General features: G+C 47.4%; 1 protein-coding gene and 1 long non-coding RNA gene across 10 annotated transcripts in view; one reads left to right on the plus strand and one right to left on the minus strand.

Moving 5' to 3' along the window:
* The window catches only part of eps8a (EGFR pathway substrate 8a, signaling adaptor), a 41,158-nt gene extending 29,706 nt beyond the window's left edge, over positions 1–11,452 (plus strand). For 4 of the 9 annotated variants that reach the window (XM_030440567.1, XM_030440569.1, XM_030440571.1 and 1 more), the window contains exons 9-23: positions 219–292; positions 515–638; positions 996–1,084; positions 1,206–1,280; positions 1,671–1,819; positions 2,130–2,313; positions 2,397–2,515; positions 2,963–3,074; positions 3,771–3,911; positions 4,000–4,035; positions 5,062–5,085; positions 5,183–5,429; positions 5,562–5,751; positions 6,765–6,897; positions 8,999–9,204. In XM_030440567.1, the coding sequence (XP_030296427.1) occupies positions 219–292; positions 515–638; positions 996–1,084; positions 1,206–1,280; positions 1,671–1,819; positions 2,130–2,313; positions 2,397–2,515; positions 2,963–3,074; positions 3,771–3,911; positions 4,000–4,035; positions 5,062–5,085; positions 5,183–5,429; positions 5,562–5,751; positions 6,765–6,897; positions 8,999–9,109 (1,808 nt within the window). In that variant the 3' untranslated portion in view covers positions 9,110–9,204. Of the gene's footprint in view, positions 1–218; positions 293–514; positions 639–995; positions 1,085–1,205; positions 1,281–1,670; positions 1,820–2,129; positions 2,314–2,396; positions 2,516–2,962; positions 3,075–3,770; positions 3,912–3,999; positions 4,036–5,061; positions 5,086–5,182; positions 5,430–5,561; positions 5,752–6,764; positions 6,898–7,081; positions 7,134–8,998; positions 9,205–9,549 lie in introns of those variants that run through there. The other 5 variants (XM_030440576.1, XM_030440572.1, XM_030440575.1 and 2 more) reach the window with 5 other exon arrangements.
* Positions 11,453–13,363: 1,911 nt separating this feature from the next.
* On the minus strand, positions 13,364–16,794 carry LOC115595823 (uncharacterized). Its single transcript, XR_003986783.1, has 2 exons — positions 16,645–16,794; positions 13,364–16,511 (listed from the first exon to the last, which is right to left on the minus strand). It is a non-coding gene; the product is annotated as an uncharacterized LOC115595823 (long non-coding RNA).
* Between the last annotated feature and the right edge of the window lie 203 nt (positions 16,795–16,997).

Raw genomic sequence — 16,997 nt, forward strand, 5'->3', positions numbered from 1 at the left:
ATGATTGATGAAGATGATTATCAGATGATTGATGAAGATGATTATCAGATGATTGATGAAGATGATTATCAGATGATTGATGAAGATGATTATCAGATGATTGATGATGTGAGTGTGTTCTGTGTGTCTTTGTCTCGACTCTCAGCTGGTCCCATGTGTAACTACAGATGTGAGTGATTATCATACTGATTATTGGTTATTGATTGCTGTGTGAGCAGATGAGAAGCAGAGACAGTTGTCGGAGGAGGACGGGCCGGTGGAGATGACCGCAGCCCGAGTGGACCGAGACGTGGTGAGTCCGGTTCGTGACTGACCCGAGAGCAGCCGAGCTCGTCACAGTTAATCTGATGAAGTTTGATCTGAGCATCAGCAGAGTTCAGAAGCTTTGAGGAAAATCTGCTTATGTAAAGAAAAGATGAGGAGCGATCAGAGCCGCGTCTGTTTGGGTTGGATCGCTCACGTTAGAGATGAACCCGGAGGCAGAACCTTCTCTGAACCTTTTTTTTTCCTGCAGCAAATCCTGAACCACATCCTGGACGACATCGAGTTCTTCGTCACCAAACTTCAGAAAGCTGCCGAGGCGTTCACCGAGCTGTCCAAGAGGAAGAAGACCAAGAAGGGCAAAAAAGGTCCAGGAGGTGAGGAGGGTTCTGACCCGTTCACTGGGAACCTGCAGCATGTCTGACGTCTGTTCAGTGACTCAAACACACACACAGAGTCTCACAGGAAGTGACATCACACACGTCCTGCTGATCAACACAGTTAGCGTCAATAATAAACGTCCATAACAAGAGGATTCAAACAGAACCTCTGCTGGATCAGAACATTCAGACAGACGGTCACAGACAGTCCCTCCTTCCTTCCTTCCTTCCCTCCTTCCTTCCTTCCTTCCTTCCTTCCTTCCTTCCTTCCTAAATGAATCATATCTATGAATGTGTTGTTGTGTTTGAACTTGCTGTCTCTTCATCACGCTGCCTCCTCCTCTTCACCACCAGAGGGCGTCCTGACGCTGCGGTCCAAACCTCCGGGCGAGGACGAGTTCGTCGACTGTCTGCAGAAGTTCAAACACGCCTTCAACCAGCTGGTAGGAGCAGCCAAGTAATCTGATTACAGGAGTCAGAGTTGTATTGTGAGCTTGTATTCAGAGTGTGTGTGTGTGTGTGTGTGTGTGTGTGTGTGTGCGTGTGTGCGTGTGTGACCCACAGGGGAAACTGAAGGACCACATCCAGAACCCCAGCGCTGTGGACCTGCTGCACTTCCTGTTCTCTCCCCTGAGGATGGTCAGTGACGCTTCGTTGCTTCTTCTTGTTTGTTCAAATTATTTGCTTGCAGCTCAGATTCACTTTGTCTTGTTCCTCCACCTCCACCTGTCCTCCACCTGTTCTCCACCTCCACCTGTCCTCCTCCTCCACCTGTCCTCCTTCACCTGTCCTCCTCCTCCTCCACCTGTCCTCCTCCTCCTCCACCTGTCCTCCTCCTCCACCTGTCCTCCTTCACCTGTCCTCCTCCTGTCCTCCACCTGTCCTCCTCCTGTCCTCCACCTGTCCTCCTCCTGTCCTCCACCTGTCCTCCACCTGTCCTCCACCTGTCCTCCTCCTGTCCTCCACCTGTCCTCCACCTGTCCTCCTCCTCCTCCTCCTCCTCCTCCTCCACCTCCACCTGTCCTCCAGGTGATCCAGGCGTCTGGCAGTGTGGACCTGGCTCGCAGCGTGGTGGTTCCTCTGTTGACCAGAGAGGCCATCGACTTCCTGCACGCCTCGGGGACGGCGGAGGAGAGACACCTGTGGGTCACGCTGGGAGACGGCTGGACCAAGTGCAGGTGAGGCGGTGGCGGGGTCCGACACCACGAGGCTCTGTGGGAGGTTCAGCAGAACCGGGGTTCATGTTTTGAGCCCAGCTGCTGAACAGGTCCAGATATCATCTTCAGCTAGAAGCCTTGTTGACGTGTTCTGGTCGTGTTAGTCCGGTCCAACAGAGGGTTCTGCTTCTTAATATGTAACCATGGAGACGACATGATGACTCGGCTGGTACCTGAAGATAAACACAAGTCTGTGTGTGTGTGTGTGTGTATCTGTGTGTGTGTGTGTGTGTGTGTGTGTGTGTGTGTGTGTGTGTGTGTGTGTGTGTAGGCTGGAGTGGCCCAGGGATCACTACTTCCCTCCGTGTGTTCTGAGGTTTCGTGACGGCTGGGAGCCGCCGGTGTTTCCGTCGGCGGCGCCGTCCAGAGAGCAGGATCTGACCCAGCTGGCCGAGAGTCTCGCCACCGCCGAGATCCTCCGACGAGAGGAGATGATGATGCGGCTGGCTCAGGAGGTTGGTGGCCATCCGTCACACATTAACGTCCCCCGGGGTCGAGAGTCCGGCGGGTCACTGACTTCCTGTTTGTGTCTGTGCAGTCGGCGGTGCAGATGTTCCCTCCTGCAGACGGGTACGCCTTCAACACCTCCTGCCCACGCATGCAGATCCTGGATCAGGACGCGGCCATGGCTGCTTTTAAACACGCCGTCAGCCGCCGGTAACCACGAGGTCACGTGACGCCCTGGAGAACTGATCCCTGACCAGCTGTTAACTGCTGCTGATCTGTGGAGACTCATTCATCAATAACACAAACGTTTATCTGTGTTACATTTAGACTACAAAACAAAATTATTATTAATGTTTCTTTGTGTTTTTATTCATATTTTATTGATGAATCAGTCGTCTGTCTCTTCTCACTGTCGGTGTGTAATTATAATTATTCTTCATTCTGGGTGAAACTTCCTTCAGACTCTGATCTGTCGGGACACTTCTCCTCGGCTGTGATGTCGTTAACGTGTCGTAGCTTCACCATGCAGCGACTGTGTGTGTGTGTGTGTGTGTGTGTGTGTGTGTGTGTGTGTGTGTGTGTGTGACAGTATCAGATGTCTGTTCCTGTTGTAGTTATTGATAACTCCTGACGCTGTGATTGGTTGACACACTGCAGGAGTTTTGATGCTGACAGCAGAGGCCCGTCGACGCTGTTTGCCAAATCTAAATATGACTTTGTGGCGAGAAACAACACGGAGCTGTCGGTGCTGAAGGACGAGGTCGTCGAGGTGAACTCAACCATCTTTCTCTCATTAACATCCCATAATATAAATATCAGTTATTGAAATGTATTTTAAGACTTTTGTTGACGAGCCACAAACCAAACGAACGCTTCAAAACAAAACTTGATTAATTTCACACTTCAGTTTGATTTGAGTTCTAAAATGTGTTTGTTCGACTTCGAGAATACAAAGACGTGTTTTTAAAGTGTTTATTTTGATTCACAACATTTAAATGTATTTATTATTACTTGTTAACTTACAAACATTTTACACATGTTGAGTTTTTGAGGCAGAATCTGATGAAAGTTTGATGTTTTTGATCAAAATATAAAAAAAAAAACAAAATCCACCTCAGATAACTTTAATCAGCTCATGATCATCATCATGTGTGCCGGCTTCAGATAAAAGATCAGAATCTGATCAGAATCTGACCTGTCCAGGTACAGAACCCCTCAGAACCACACTAATGTTCTCAAAGACCAACAGAACCGGTCCGATGATTCCTCACAAACATTATTAATACAATTTGTGGCTCATAGAAAACAAGCTGTAAATCAGAGAGTCTTCCACGATCTGATTGGATTAATTAGATTATATTTCTGATCAGTATTGATCATCAGTTCACCTGATAACACATGAAAACAGCTGTAGCAGGACCAACAAGCAGAACCAACACTGACGGTCCGGTCGCTCGTCTGTCAGGTTCTGGACGACAGGAAGCAGTGGTGGAAGGTCCGTAACGGCTGCGGGGCGTCGGGCTACGTGCCAAACAACATCCTGGAGATCACCAAGGCGGTGGACATGACCGGCAGAGGAGAGCCCATCTACAGCCACACCATACAGGTAGGACACCTGGAGGCCTTATGACATCACCACCAGCTCATGACATCACGTCTCACCTCCACTCATGTCTCATTCTCCATTATTTAAGCTAATGATGCCAAAGAAGGAGTTTGAGTTGTTCAAGGTAGGACGAGTGTGACGAGTGCTAACGGGTGCTAAAGAGTGTGACGAGTGCTAAAGAGTGCTAAAGAGTGCTAAAGAGTGCTAACGAGTGTGACGAGTGCTAAAGAGTGCTAAAGAGTGCTAAAGAGTGCTAACGAGTGTGACGAGTGCTAACGAGTGCTAAAGAGTGCTAAAGAGTGCGACGAGTGCTAAAGAGTGCTAAAGAGTGTGATGAGTGCTAACGAGTGCTAAAGAGTGCTAAAGAGTGCGACGAGTGTGACGAGTGCTAAAGAGTGCTAAAGAGTGTGATGAGTGCTAAAGAGTGCTAAAGAGTGCTAAAGAGTGCTAACGAGTGCTAAAGAGTGCTAAAGAGTGCGACGAGTGCTAAAGAGTGCTAAAGAGTGTGATGAGTGCTAAAGAGTGCTAAAGAGTGCGACGAGTGCTAAAGAGTGCTAAAGAGTGTGATGAGTGCTAAAGAGTGCTAAAGAGTGCTAAAGAGTGCTAAAGAGTGCTAAAGAGTGCGACGAGTGCTAAAGAGTGCTAAAGAGTGTGATGAGTGCTAAAGAGTGCTAAAGAGTGCGACGAGTGCTAAAGAGTGCTAAAGAGTGTGACGAGTGCTAACGAGTGTGACGAGTGCTAACGAGTGCTTCTAGTCTCCTGTAGTGAACCTTCACTGAGAACCTTAAAGGAACAGTCGACTCACAAACACATTCACCTGTTTCCTGTTTTTAAACCACGTCTGCTGTTTAAAATCTAGTTTCACACCTGGTCAGTAACGACACACAACATGCAGCTATGCTAGCAGTTCCCCTCTGCCTCCAGTGTTTGTGCTAAGCTAGGCTAACACATCGATGATATCAAGCGTGTAGCCTGTGCGCCGGCTGACAGATGTTTGGACACGTCCGACTGTTCCTTTAAGAGTCCGTCTTCAGGCTGATGTTGGTGTTTAGCTCCAGATGAACCGGTCGGTTCAGTTCCTGCAGTGATCAGAACATTTTGTTTCATCTCCACCATCTGTTATGTTTTATGTTTCATTTCACGTCTCCAGCAATTACTGGGAGAGTTGAACGAGGTAAACGACAAACAGACGACTTTCACATGAGCACGTTTTCTGTTGGCGTCTGCGTCTGAACCTTCAGCCTGTCACAGTGAACCCTGTCCTCTGTCAGAAACAGACCACCAGGACCGACTACGTCCCCAGTAAACCGGTGGTGACTCCGATGCCTCCGGCTCCCACGCCGCCCCCTCCGGCCCCCGCCAGGCTCCCCACGCCGCCGCTGCCTCCTCCAGCGCCCGAGCCCGCCAAGCCGGCCGCCAGCAGCAGCACGGTGAACCGCCAGGACAGCGTCACGTCCAGCGACAACGGCAGCGTCGCCATGAGGGACCACAGCAACCAGAGGCCGGCGCCCTTCAACCGTGAGTCCAGTCAAACTTTCTGATCTGAGTTGTGACGGCAGTCAGTCGAGTTTTATATTCTGGGATGTTTGGACCCGACTTCCTCTTACTGGCCCCAAATCTAATTCTTTTCATTGTGACGGTCCCCTGCAGGCAGGAAGTCCAACATGGAGGAGGTCCAGGACGAGCTGATGCACAGACTGACGCTGGGTCGCAGCGCTCAGAAGAAGTTTCAGGTTCCTTCTCGCAGCGGCAGCAGCAACCAGCCGTCCGTCAGCATCACCTACGACTCGTCACCTGACGACGTCCGAGCCTGGCTGGAGGCCAAAGGCTTCAGTCCAGTGTGAGTGTCAGTACAGTCAGAACCTGCGACCCGGCAGACCCCCCGACCAGCAGGCCCGTCTGCCTGGAACCACAAACATGAAACAGTTAGCACATAAAATCAAATGTTGGTGTTGAACTGACTTAGAACTGGGCCAGAACCGTCCTCATGTGGGACTTGGTCTGGATTTGGTAAATATTGGATTTAACTTTAATTTGCTGGTCTTGACTTGTTTGTTGGGGCTGACCTGGGACTCGGAACCTGGTCGTCTTTATTTCGGACCTGCTGGTCTTGACCTGTGATTGCGAGTCTTGACCTGGGACCGGGACAGACTTGTCTTCATTTTGGGTTTATTGGTCTTCACCTGGCTGGTCCTGACCCGGGAGTCGACCCTGTTTATAGTCAGAGGTGACGTCCATATCAGGGGCGGTTCTAGGGGGGGCCAACAGGGGCCAGTGCCCCCATAACTCTGAGTCTGGACCCCCCTGTGGCCCCCCGACAGGGAGTCTGCATCAATAACACAATGACAGATTTCTTGCAATGATTTTGTTTTGAAGGGAAAGACAGAAATAAAGTGTCTCAGCAGTTTACTACCCAATCAAAACTGCTGAAATTGTAAACACTGTTTTGTCTGAATGAGGGATTTATCCTTTTTCCCGGGTTGTATGTGCCCCCTAATAAAAAAGCCGGTCCCAACCTGGCCCCCCTATTAAAACTGGTCTAGAACCACCACTGGTCCATATATCATCACTGGGTGACCGATCAGAACAATCAGCCAATTAACTGATTGTTCTGTTAACTGTCAGGAAGTTAGAAAGAGCGTTTTCACTCGATCAATAACTGAATCGTCACAATGTTGTATGATGATTCTATTGTGATTCTGTTCTGATTCTGGCGTCTGGTCATGCACTGACTGTAGAAAACTTGTAACTTTGATCTAGATAAAAAGTCCAGGTGTGTCCAGGTGTGTCCAGGTGTGTCCAGGTGTGTGTTGTATGTCGGACCTGACGGTGGCGGTTCTGTCCTCTGTGCAGGACCATCACCAGTCTGGGGGTTCTGACCGGAGCTCAGCTGTTTTCTCTGAACAAAGAGGAGCTGAAGACGGTTTGTCCCGACGACGGCGCTCGAGTCTTCAGCCAGGTGACGGTCCAGAAGGCGGCGCTGGAGGTGAGTGTCAGAGGTCAAACATGATGTCACCGACACTCACTTACATCTTCTGATGACATCACTTGTGTATTCTTGTTTCTTGTGGGTCAACTGTGAGGACTTAATGTCCCGCGAGCTGCAGGTGTGTGAGGGTCTGTAAGCTTTCTATCCCTGCTCTGGTGTTCGGTTCTGTTTCCACCTGCAGGTCTTCTTCTGACCTCCTTTGATCTTCTGGGTCTGTAACCACGTTCATTCAGGTATCGTGTTCAGGTACAGACGCTCGCAGCTTCGTTCTGATGGCCAGACTTAAAGAACAAGTACACTTCTAAAGTGACGCCGTCCGATGGAAGCCCGGTTCAGCATCATGGAGACGCTTCAGTCTGTAAAGTCCAACGACTCGCCTCCATGTTTGTCTTCACCGACGTTCAGAGCAGCTGGAGAATCATTTCTGACTCGGACTCAGAGTTCTTTGACATCCTGCTGCCTGACTGGACTTGACTTGCTGACTCGAGACTTGGACGTCTTGTCTCTGTGTGAACACCTCAAAGTGTTTCTGCCGTCTGTCCTATAAAACAAATCACTTTAACTGACTTTCTGAATCTGGCCGTCAGAACGAAGTCGCAGCCGTTTCATGTGTAGCAGCATTCTAAGGTTATATTTGTCCCCCTGCTGCGGCTGAAGTCAGTCCTGCTACAGAACCTGCTACAGAACCTGCTACAAAACCTGCTACAGAACCTGCTACAAAACCTGCTACAGAACCTCCTACAGAACCTGCTACAGAACCTCCTACAGAACCTGCTACAGAACCTTGCACTTCCCGTTTCCCTCTGACCCCGCCCCCTGCCTTGTAGAGACCAGGATGTAGAGATGTAAGAGTGCTCTGTGTGCTAGCTTAGCTTCAGCTAGCAGTCAGCTGACTGTAGAAGTGTTTCCAACATGGCCGCCTCAGGTCACATGATCTCGACTCACTGAAATGTTTATTTTCTTACAACCTGTCGTTCTTCAGATCGTCTCCAGAATTCAGTTAAATTAAAAACAGAAAATCGTTCCTGTAAACGTCTTCGGCCTCACGCGGGATCTGATTTCTTCTCGTCGTGTTGGTTTGTGTTCAGTCAGCCTTCTTCACCGCTCAGAACCAGAACAGAACCAAACTGTTGGTGATGCTGCAGCTCAGATTGATTCAGAGGCTGAGGATTATTTCTGTCTATTAATTATTGATCGTTGATCGTCGCAGACGTTAAGCAGAAACTTGTGATTTATGTCGCTGATAAAAGTCACGTAAGGTTCTGTTGGACCGGCACCAACGGCTCCAAAACTTAATATAACTAATTTCATTTAATTAAACTTAAGTTAATATTCTTTTGACTTTTACCACTAAAACATTTACAATGTTTGTAAACAGTGAAATAAATATTAACAAGTTTGTTATTAAATGTAACAGAAATCAAACAGTTGACGTGTGAAACGTTAAAGACGTTTGTTGTTAAATCATCATTATTATTATTAACTTATAATTTAATAAAACTGTTTCTCGACATTCAGATTCTGTTTTTATTAACAGACAAAAAATAAAACGAGTAGAAAACTCAGAAACTGGTGAAGAAAAATATTTTATAACAACCTGCAGATATTTATACATTTATTAATGTATTCATTTCATCATTTATTGATTAATTAAAATATGTGATTATTGATTGATTAGTTTTAGTTGAGTCTTGATTCTTCATGTTTTTATTAATTAGTTTTTGTAGAAAGTTGTTGAGACGCTCGCTGTGTTCGCTCCCAGCATGCACCCTGACTCATCCTGCTGATGTCATGCTCTCCACAGCTCGCAGCAGCCGCAGGCTCCTGAGGTCGGCCGGGTCCGTTTAAAGAGTCCGGACCGACCCGAAGATTTTAACCCTCTGATAAAATCTTCTGCTGCGTAGAAGCTTCAAACATGAAGACGTGTTTCATATCTGTCCAGAGACTAACTGCTGTCTGTCTGCTGTCTCCTCCTCCTCCTCCTTCACGTCCTCCTCCTCCTTCTGTCCTCCTCCGCTTCACCACCTCCTCCTCCTCCTCCTCCTCTTCACCTCCTCCTGCTCCTCCTCCTCCTCCTCCTTCTGTCCTCCGTCTCCAGAAGCGTTCAGGCTCTGAGCTGCAGGAGATCATGAGGAGGCGGCAGGAGAAACTAGCAGCCAGCACCTGTGACTCAGGGGTGGAGTCTTTTGACGAAGGCAGCACCCACTGAGCTCCACGTGGCTCCTCCCTCTTCCTTCCCTTCTTCGTCCTTCCTCCCTCCTCCCTCCTCCCTTCCTCCCTCCTCCCTTCCTCCCTCCTCCCTCCTCCCCTCCCTCCCTCCTCCCTTCCTCCCTCCCTCCTCCTCCCCTCCTCCCTCCTCCCTCTTCCCTCCTCCCTCTTCCCTCTTCCTTCCTTCCTCCTCCCTCCTCCCTCCTCCCTCCTCCCCTCCTCCCCCTCCTCCCCCTCCCTCCCTCCCTCTTCCTCCTCCCTCCCTCCCTCCTCCCTCTCCCTCCTCCCTCTTCCCTCTTCCTTCCCTTCTTCCCTCCTTCCCTCCTCCCTCCTTCCCTCCCTCCCTCCTCCCATCCTCCCTCCTTCCTCCCTCCTCCTCCTCCTCTCATTTTTATTCTCTCACACTGCAGCCTGCTGTTTTCTCGCACTCTTGATCCTCAGGCGGCGGCGGACCACGCCAAGTTTGTGGAGATCATGCGGCGCCGTCAGGAGCTGCTCAGCTCGTCTCCGTAGGAACATTTAAAACGGACCGGGCCGACTGACTGTCAGAGAGAACATTCTGCCACATATGCCTGAAGTTCATCAGAACACTTCTGGACTCTGTTGTGGCTTCGGGTCCGTTGGACCGAAGCTCGTTTTCCAAAGCAGAACCTCTCAGTATTAAAGTCGGAGCGTCACAGACTTCATGTGGATCCAAACAAAGATTTCATCTCGTCACAGCTGACCTCAGATCTGTGACGTCCATCAGACGGTGAATGATTTAAAGGAACAGTTCACATTAAATCCCTCCTCCTGTCCGCTGATGGCAGTCCGCTCTCTGTTTCTGGAGCTTCACAGTGAGACAACGTGACCTGATGCTCAGAGAGTCGCCGGCAGTTTCTCCTGTCGGCGCCAGTTCAAATGTTTTCTTCAGATTTTTATGCTCATGAGAAAACACGTTGTTGTCAGGACGGATTCTGATTAGATGTTAAAGAACCTCGACTTTCTATCATCAGGAGGAGGACGGAGTGAACTGCTCCTTTAAGTGTCAAAGCGTCCATATTAAAGATGATCCTGGAACAAAAGTTCAACACTGCACATGTTCAGGAGACGCTGCAGGTGTTCCACTGATGAAGATGATGATGATGAAGATGAGGCTTCATACGAGGGACAGATAACAAAAGATGAATGTTGAAACATGAACGTACGCAGAGATCTAACTGCATGTTGGAGACAGAATTATGATATTCATAGTTTAGTTTGATCAAGAAGTTAAAGATGATCGACTGAAAAACAAAGAAGTTTAATCCTTTTCTTGAAATGCACAAAAACTTTCTAATCGCAGTCTGATTTCTGAACATGTGATGTAGTTAGAGACACACAGAGGTGATCGGCGCTTTTTGCACAATAAATAATAAAAATATAAAAATATAAATGTTTCTCTGCGGAGAGTCGAACATGAGAACTGACGATTGTTTTAGGTTGAACAGGTGAAACACTGAGGTGAATGTAGTCAGCTGACTGTTAGCTTCATGCTAACACTGACCGTTGTCACGACGACTGGATGACGAGTCGTCTTGAATTCGATGCCGTTCGTTTGTGGACAGAAAGTGGAAAATTATAGAAGATGTAAAAATGATACTTTTGTAAAATATGTCCAGAATTTGAGTTTAAAATGTTCAAAAGATTAAAGTGTGAAGAAACAACCATGAAGTTAGCATGCTAACCAGCTAGCCTCGCCCCGGCCCGGCCCGGCCCAGACTGCCCCGGCTCTGATAGTCAGACAGCCAGTAGATTCAGCTGAAGATGTTAAAGTCTAATAAGTCGACAAAATAAACTCACAAGTTGGAGTTCTGACGGGATGTTTCTCACCGGACCTGCTGACGGTCCAGTGTTTGAGATGCAGCAGCAGAAAACGTGACGTTAAATTAACGCTGAGTCGTTAATGTGGTTCTGTTTTCATTCGGACCTGATGTTTCTCTCTGAGCGTCGATGACGAGCCGTCCTCTGTAGATGTGATAGAACATGTATGTAAACGCTTTACATGAAGATGTGCAAAGAATCAGCCGGGTCGATCCCTGCGGCGCTGATTGTCTCGTTCTGGTCCAGTGTCGAGTGCTGTTCTGTTCTGTTCTGTTCTGGTCTGACCATTGCAGCCGAGCAGTTCAGCTTCTGGATCATGTGTGTTGTTAACGAGCGCTGATTACAGTCGATGTGTTAGTGAACTGTCCTTGTACCCAATCAGTTCTAGAAGCCAATCAGAACGCAGCATTAGCCAGAACTTAGTCCAGAACCACATGTGTAGTCTTCATGGTGCCTTTTCATCATAAATCTCATTCTGCAATAAAACTTTTATAAAAAATCATCTTGTCGTCGCTCAGTTTGTTCGTCTGATCTGAACCTCAACAACCATGAGTGGACCCGACACTGGTTCTGAGTGTCTGGTAAGGTCCAAGACTCGGTGTCCTTTGTTCGTCCGACTGTTCTTACACACGACAGTTTGAACAGACATCAGGACGTTCAAATGTTTCTTATGGTTTAAAGTTTAGAATCCATCAGTTCCTTCAGATGTAAATCGGCTTGTCGGGTCTGGACCTCAGAGGTCGAAGTCGTCGTTTCACGTTAACGAGCGTGAAGGTTCAGAACCTCCAGAACTCGCCGGGTCCGTCTGGAAGCTAACGTGACGTTAGCCTCAGCAGCTGCAGACGTGGTGAGTGACACAACATCTTTTTCTGCTTTAATGTTTATATTTGATGTTAAAGTGACGATGAGGAACGTTTCAGTCTGATTGTAGCGCCGCCTGTGGACGACAGCGGGACGACACCAGCGCCACCTGAAGAACTGTGAAGCCTGACTGAGAGCGCAGGATGGATCACGATGAGGTAATCAATCAATTATATGTGATCAGAGTGCAGCTGGTTCCTGGTCGTCATGTTAAAGACAAACCGGTCCGATCTGTTGGAGGTGAAACCACGTTTTAGGATTATTACAAGTTCTGACTGACCCAAATGAACGTAGAACTGAATGAACTAGAATCAAACAGAATCTATAAAAAGGAATCGTGGTCGATATAATTTAACTCTTTAATGTCAAAGTGAAAACAGATTTCCTACAGTAAAGTCTGATAACTAAAGACTGTGAAGGTTTATATTTAGAGGTTCTGACATTTGTTGTCAAATTGTTTAAAGTAACTTTTGTCTGAATTAAAACTTTTATCAGATTCTGTAGAAAACAAACGTAGGTGTGCTGATTTATGGAATATAAAATGAAGTGAGGCGACTTTTTTTTTTTTTTTTTTTTGTTTTTGCGACAATTTTAAAAAAAAAGAAAAAAAAGACGACATTTGAAGGAGCAGTGGGTAGGATTTTATGGAATTAGATTTGTGCCAAAAGAAACAAACTAAACTTCTTAAATGTCAAACAAAAACAGGAATTTGAGAGAACATAAAACTCATTTCAAAAATAAAACTTAGAACTGCAATCAAATAATTTGTCAAATAGTGTAAAATATTGGTCTTTTCCTCTTCTAATAATGCATTATTTTGTTTACGGTTCCCTCTGCTGGTCTCTCTCCACTCAGACTTTTGCGCTGACTCTCAGCTTTGCGCTCTCTCTGCAGCTCTGTCTCGTTTGCGCTCTCTGACTTTTTGTTTGCAGTTTTGGCACAAACCTCTTGGGTGGGCAGGCCTTTCCAGCAGAGCGTCTCCATTGGCTAATTAGTTGACGACGACAACGACACTGAAGAACAATATATGTATGTCATAACTACTTACACATTTAGCGCGCTAGCTACCTACCTATAGGTACTGAGCTGTGTCAGTCAAAATCTAATTAGCCAATGGGAACGCTCTGCTGAAAAGGCCCGCCCACCCGAGAGGTTTGTGCCAAAACTGCAAACAAAAAGTCAGAGAGCGCAAACGAGACAGAGCTGCAGAGAGAGCGCAAAGCTGAGAGTCAGCACAAAAGTCTGAGTGGAGAGAAACCAGCAGAGGGAACCGTAAACACAATAATGCATTATTAGAAGAGGAAAAGACCAATATTTTACACTATTTGACAAATTATTTGATTGCAGTTCTAAGTTTTATTTTTGAAATGAGTTTTATGTTCTCTCAAATTCCTGTTTTTGTTTGACATTTAAGAAGTTTTGTTTGTTTCTTTTGGCACAAATCTAATTCCATAGGATTTAGGAGTGGCGGGCCACCACTCCTTTTTTTTTTTTTTTTTTTTTTTGATGTGAGACTTTCTGATGTGAGCGTTAAAGAAACAAACGACCAGCGTAACTGCAACATTTTATTTTGTTCAACACACACACACATTAAAACTGGGTGACGATGATCCGGGTCGAGATCAACTCGGATCTTAAGTGACACAATGCACAAGAATGGCACCAAAGACGTACGAGTCGGACCGGACACACACGAAGCAAGAGAAAGAATCGTAGAAGAGTGAGCGTGCTGAGCGCTCGGACGTCGTCTTGCCGCCGTTTTAGCTCGCATGTTTTTTTTCTGCGACGTCTCCGAGCAGCCGAGAGTCCGAACCGTGTGGTGCTGAGAAGCGGTGGCTCAGTAAACATGATTCACAGGTACAACAACTTTTAAAAAACAAACCTTCTAAAGCAACATTTCCACAAGAATTACTTTGTCATGACGAGTAGAAACAGAATAGTTAAGCAGTAGTAGTATGTACAGTACGTCTGATATCTAAGAGGGAAACATAACGTGTGTCAGATCAAGTGGACCGGACCGGACCGGACCAACGAACAGGTAAAGACTTCAGGTGTTTGAACCACAAGGCCACAATGACAAATCGTTTACAGTCAACACTCGAGTGTCCGACGGCCGTTTGACACACATTCACTGATTTGTTCCTTTTTTTTTAGTTTTCTGTTTTCTGATTTGATACGAGGTGTCGTCAGAACGAGGGGGCGGAGTCACAGGATGCTCCTGTCACATCAGAACTATTTAAAACGGAACCGACAGATCTGGACTTTGATGTTCGGATCTGTCATATCAAATATTCACGTCATTAAACCTTAAACACATTTTGTCTGTGAGATAAAAACTCTGCTGAAGAGTTTCATCCAATAAAATGAAACAAAACTAAAAGTTTATTAAATTTAATGTGTAACTTTTTATCTTTTATTGTGAAGGGACCACAACAGGAAGCCATCAGACTCGTGGCTCTTATTCTGACGGCACCCTGTACATCCTGAATGCAGCGTTGAGACTCTGACGGGTCGACACCCGTCGGTTCTCTACAGTCAACAGAGGTGAGACATGTGGACTTTATTCTGCCTCCAGTCAAACGTTCAGCAGAAACATGAGGTGAACCAACCGGTCCACACCGACGCCTCAGAACCATGTTCTGTCCAGTAGTCGTGTGTTTGAGACAGAATGAGGTCCGTTCACACCAGAACTCATGAATGTTTCTGAATGTGAACACTGAGTTTGTTAAAGTGCCCAAAGACTTCAGGAGGTCCGTCACAGCCTCGCCGTGGTTTGATCCTAGAACCGACCCGAGATGAACAGATTTAAGAGGGACAACTGCAAGAACCATCCTAAACCAACGTTCAGGTTTAGACTCTGATCTGTCGGCCCAACACGTGTTGGTCCAGAACAAATCTATGTTTTAATGTTTGTGGCCACATGAACACGTTCTGGTACCAACTGTGAGCCAATCCTCTTGTATTGAAACATAGTGATCGATGTTTCTCAGGCGCTGATCCAAATTTTGGAATAAAGATGAAAATATTTCTCTTCATGTAAAATCGTTCCAAAACAAATAAAAGTATAAATAAGTTTTATAATTAAAACTAATATTTTGGGTTTTTAGTTTAAAAGTTTGGGTTTATGTTCTGAAACCTTCTCGACAGACGTTGTAGAGTTAAATGTGACGGGGCCGGTGACAGAATCTGAGGGTTCTGAAGTCTTTGGACACTTAAACGTGAAATTAAAAAAATGAACATTTCTTTGTGTTGATTTAGTTGGAGCTTGTGGACCGGGTCATGGTTCTGGGCAGTATTTGCAGTTGTATTGTGACAAATTGTAGTTGCAGCTCTCTGTTGAACAGCTTGGACCAGGCTGGGCCAGGCCGGGCCAGGCCGGGCCTGGACACGAGCTGAGCAGATATGTTTCAGGTGTCATTTCACAGAAAGGGAAACTTGATATAATTTCGTGGTGGTTCTGGCAGTTCTGACAGTCTCTCTTCTGTCTGCAGATCCTGTCTGATATGATCCAGTTCTCTCCTATTCGTTTCCAAACAGAACTATTCGGATCACAAACCTCTGCTAGTCTAAAGTTAGTCTACGTCTTCAGATCGAGTCCAGAGAGCACGGGTTGGGACGAACACGGCTGTACAGTCAGAAGCAGCAGAAACTTCCCTTCCTCTGTCAGCGGGTCGGGCAGCTCCGAGGCCTCAGTGCAAATACAAACTACAGCTCTACGACCACAGTCTCTAAACGGGCCTCTGACGGCGCCGTGAGGCACTCATGTTTCCACAGAAAGGTGCTCGTTCCCTTCAGCTCATGTTTTTGTGCCCTTCAGTTCTGGTGCAGACCCAGCAAACATTCAGCCGCTCAGCCGGTGGTGCCACCAGCGGGGTCAAAAGTTCAGATGTCGTCAAGCGGCATTGAGATAAACTGGTACCAAAGTACGTCTCTGTGGCTGAATGTGAGTTTGTCCGGCCGCAGCAGAACTCCCCCTCACAGAACACCAGGTTCTATTGTGACGTTGTCGTGGGACAGAACCTGAAGCTTCTCTGAGTCCAGTTAAAAACAGCTGACACATAAAATCTTGTGCTCGTGTTCCAGAGATCCAGTGTTGGTCGAATGCTTGCTGGGGTCTGCAGTGAATCGGATCCGTGCAGCGGTCCTGGCGGGCGGTCAGCGTGTCGGGGTGGTCGGTGTGTTTGGCAGTGTGGCGCGTTGCGATCTACCACCGCCGACACTCACGGCGTGAAAAGCCAGGACAGCTGCACGAGAGGTGAAACTAGCAACGATGCAAAAACCTAAAGCTGACGGAGGAGGAGCGGAGAGGAGGAGGAGGCCGTGTGCTCGCTGGTTCTTCAGCTTCTCCTGAGATTACAAAACAATTAAAATGATAAACTGCTGACTCGGCTGCGCTGACTCGTTGCCTCGCGTCGACTGAACGAGGAAGGACGCAGCGTAGACATCCAATCACAGGACGGAGCTGGTGAACGCTCCTCAGGTTGTGGTTCATGTTGGTCAGTCAGTGAAGGCTCCTTAAGGCAAAACTCCGTCCCGTAACTCCGTCCCGTGCTTTCACACCACCTCAAACTAAAAACTGGATTTTTGTCCTCTCGTGCCGTCGAGATGTTCTGCAGAGCTGGTTTTGAAACTGATGATGAAGCGGATCTTCTTCTGCAGAGATGGATGCCTGAAGCACAGGAGGTTGGTGTGTTCGCAGCCTGCAACACAAAGAAGACGGATGTGGGTCAGTTGGACCAGGACCAGGACCAGGGCAGAGCCTTGTTGAGGTGAGAAACATGAACGCTGACTTGTGATTGATTGTTGTCGGAGGCCTGTGTGTGAGCGACTTACGTCTGGAGGAGTCTCCATCATTATGTTTTGCTGGCATTCTCGTAGATGACGTCGGAGGTGATGGACTGCTGCTTCTTCTTCTGCCACATCAGCAAGACGCACTGATGGATGAACACGTACTGCTCCTGTATACAACAACAACAGGACCTGTCAGTACACTGTCAGCTAACAGGAGAGGGAGAGAGAGGTGATGGTGGGGGGAGGTAAAGGTGATGGTAGAGGGAGGTAGAGGTGAAGGTAGAGGTGATGGTAGAGGTGAAGGTAGAGGGAGGTAGAGGTGAAGGTAGAGGTGAAAGTGGAGGTAGAGGTGATGGTAGAGGGAGGTAGAGGTGATGGTAGAGGGAGGTAAGTGG

Source organism: Sparus aurata, chromosome 14, assembly GCF_900880675.1.
Source record: "Sparus aurata chromosome 14, fSpaAur1.1, whole genome shotgun sequence".
Classification (NCBI taxonomy): Eukaryota; Metazoa; Chordata; class Actinopteri; order Spariformes; family Sparidae; genus Sparus; species Sparus aurata.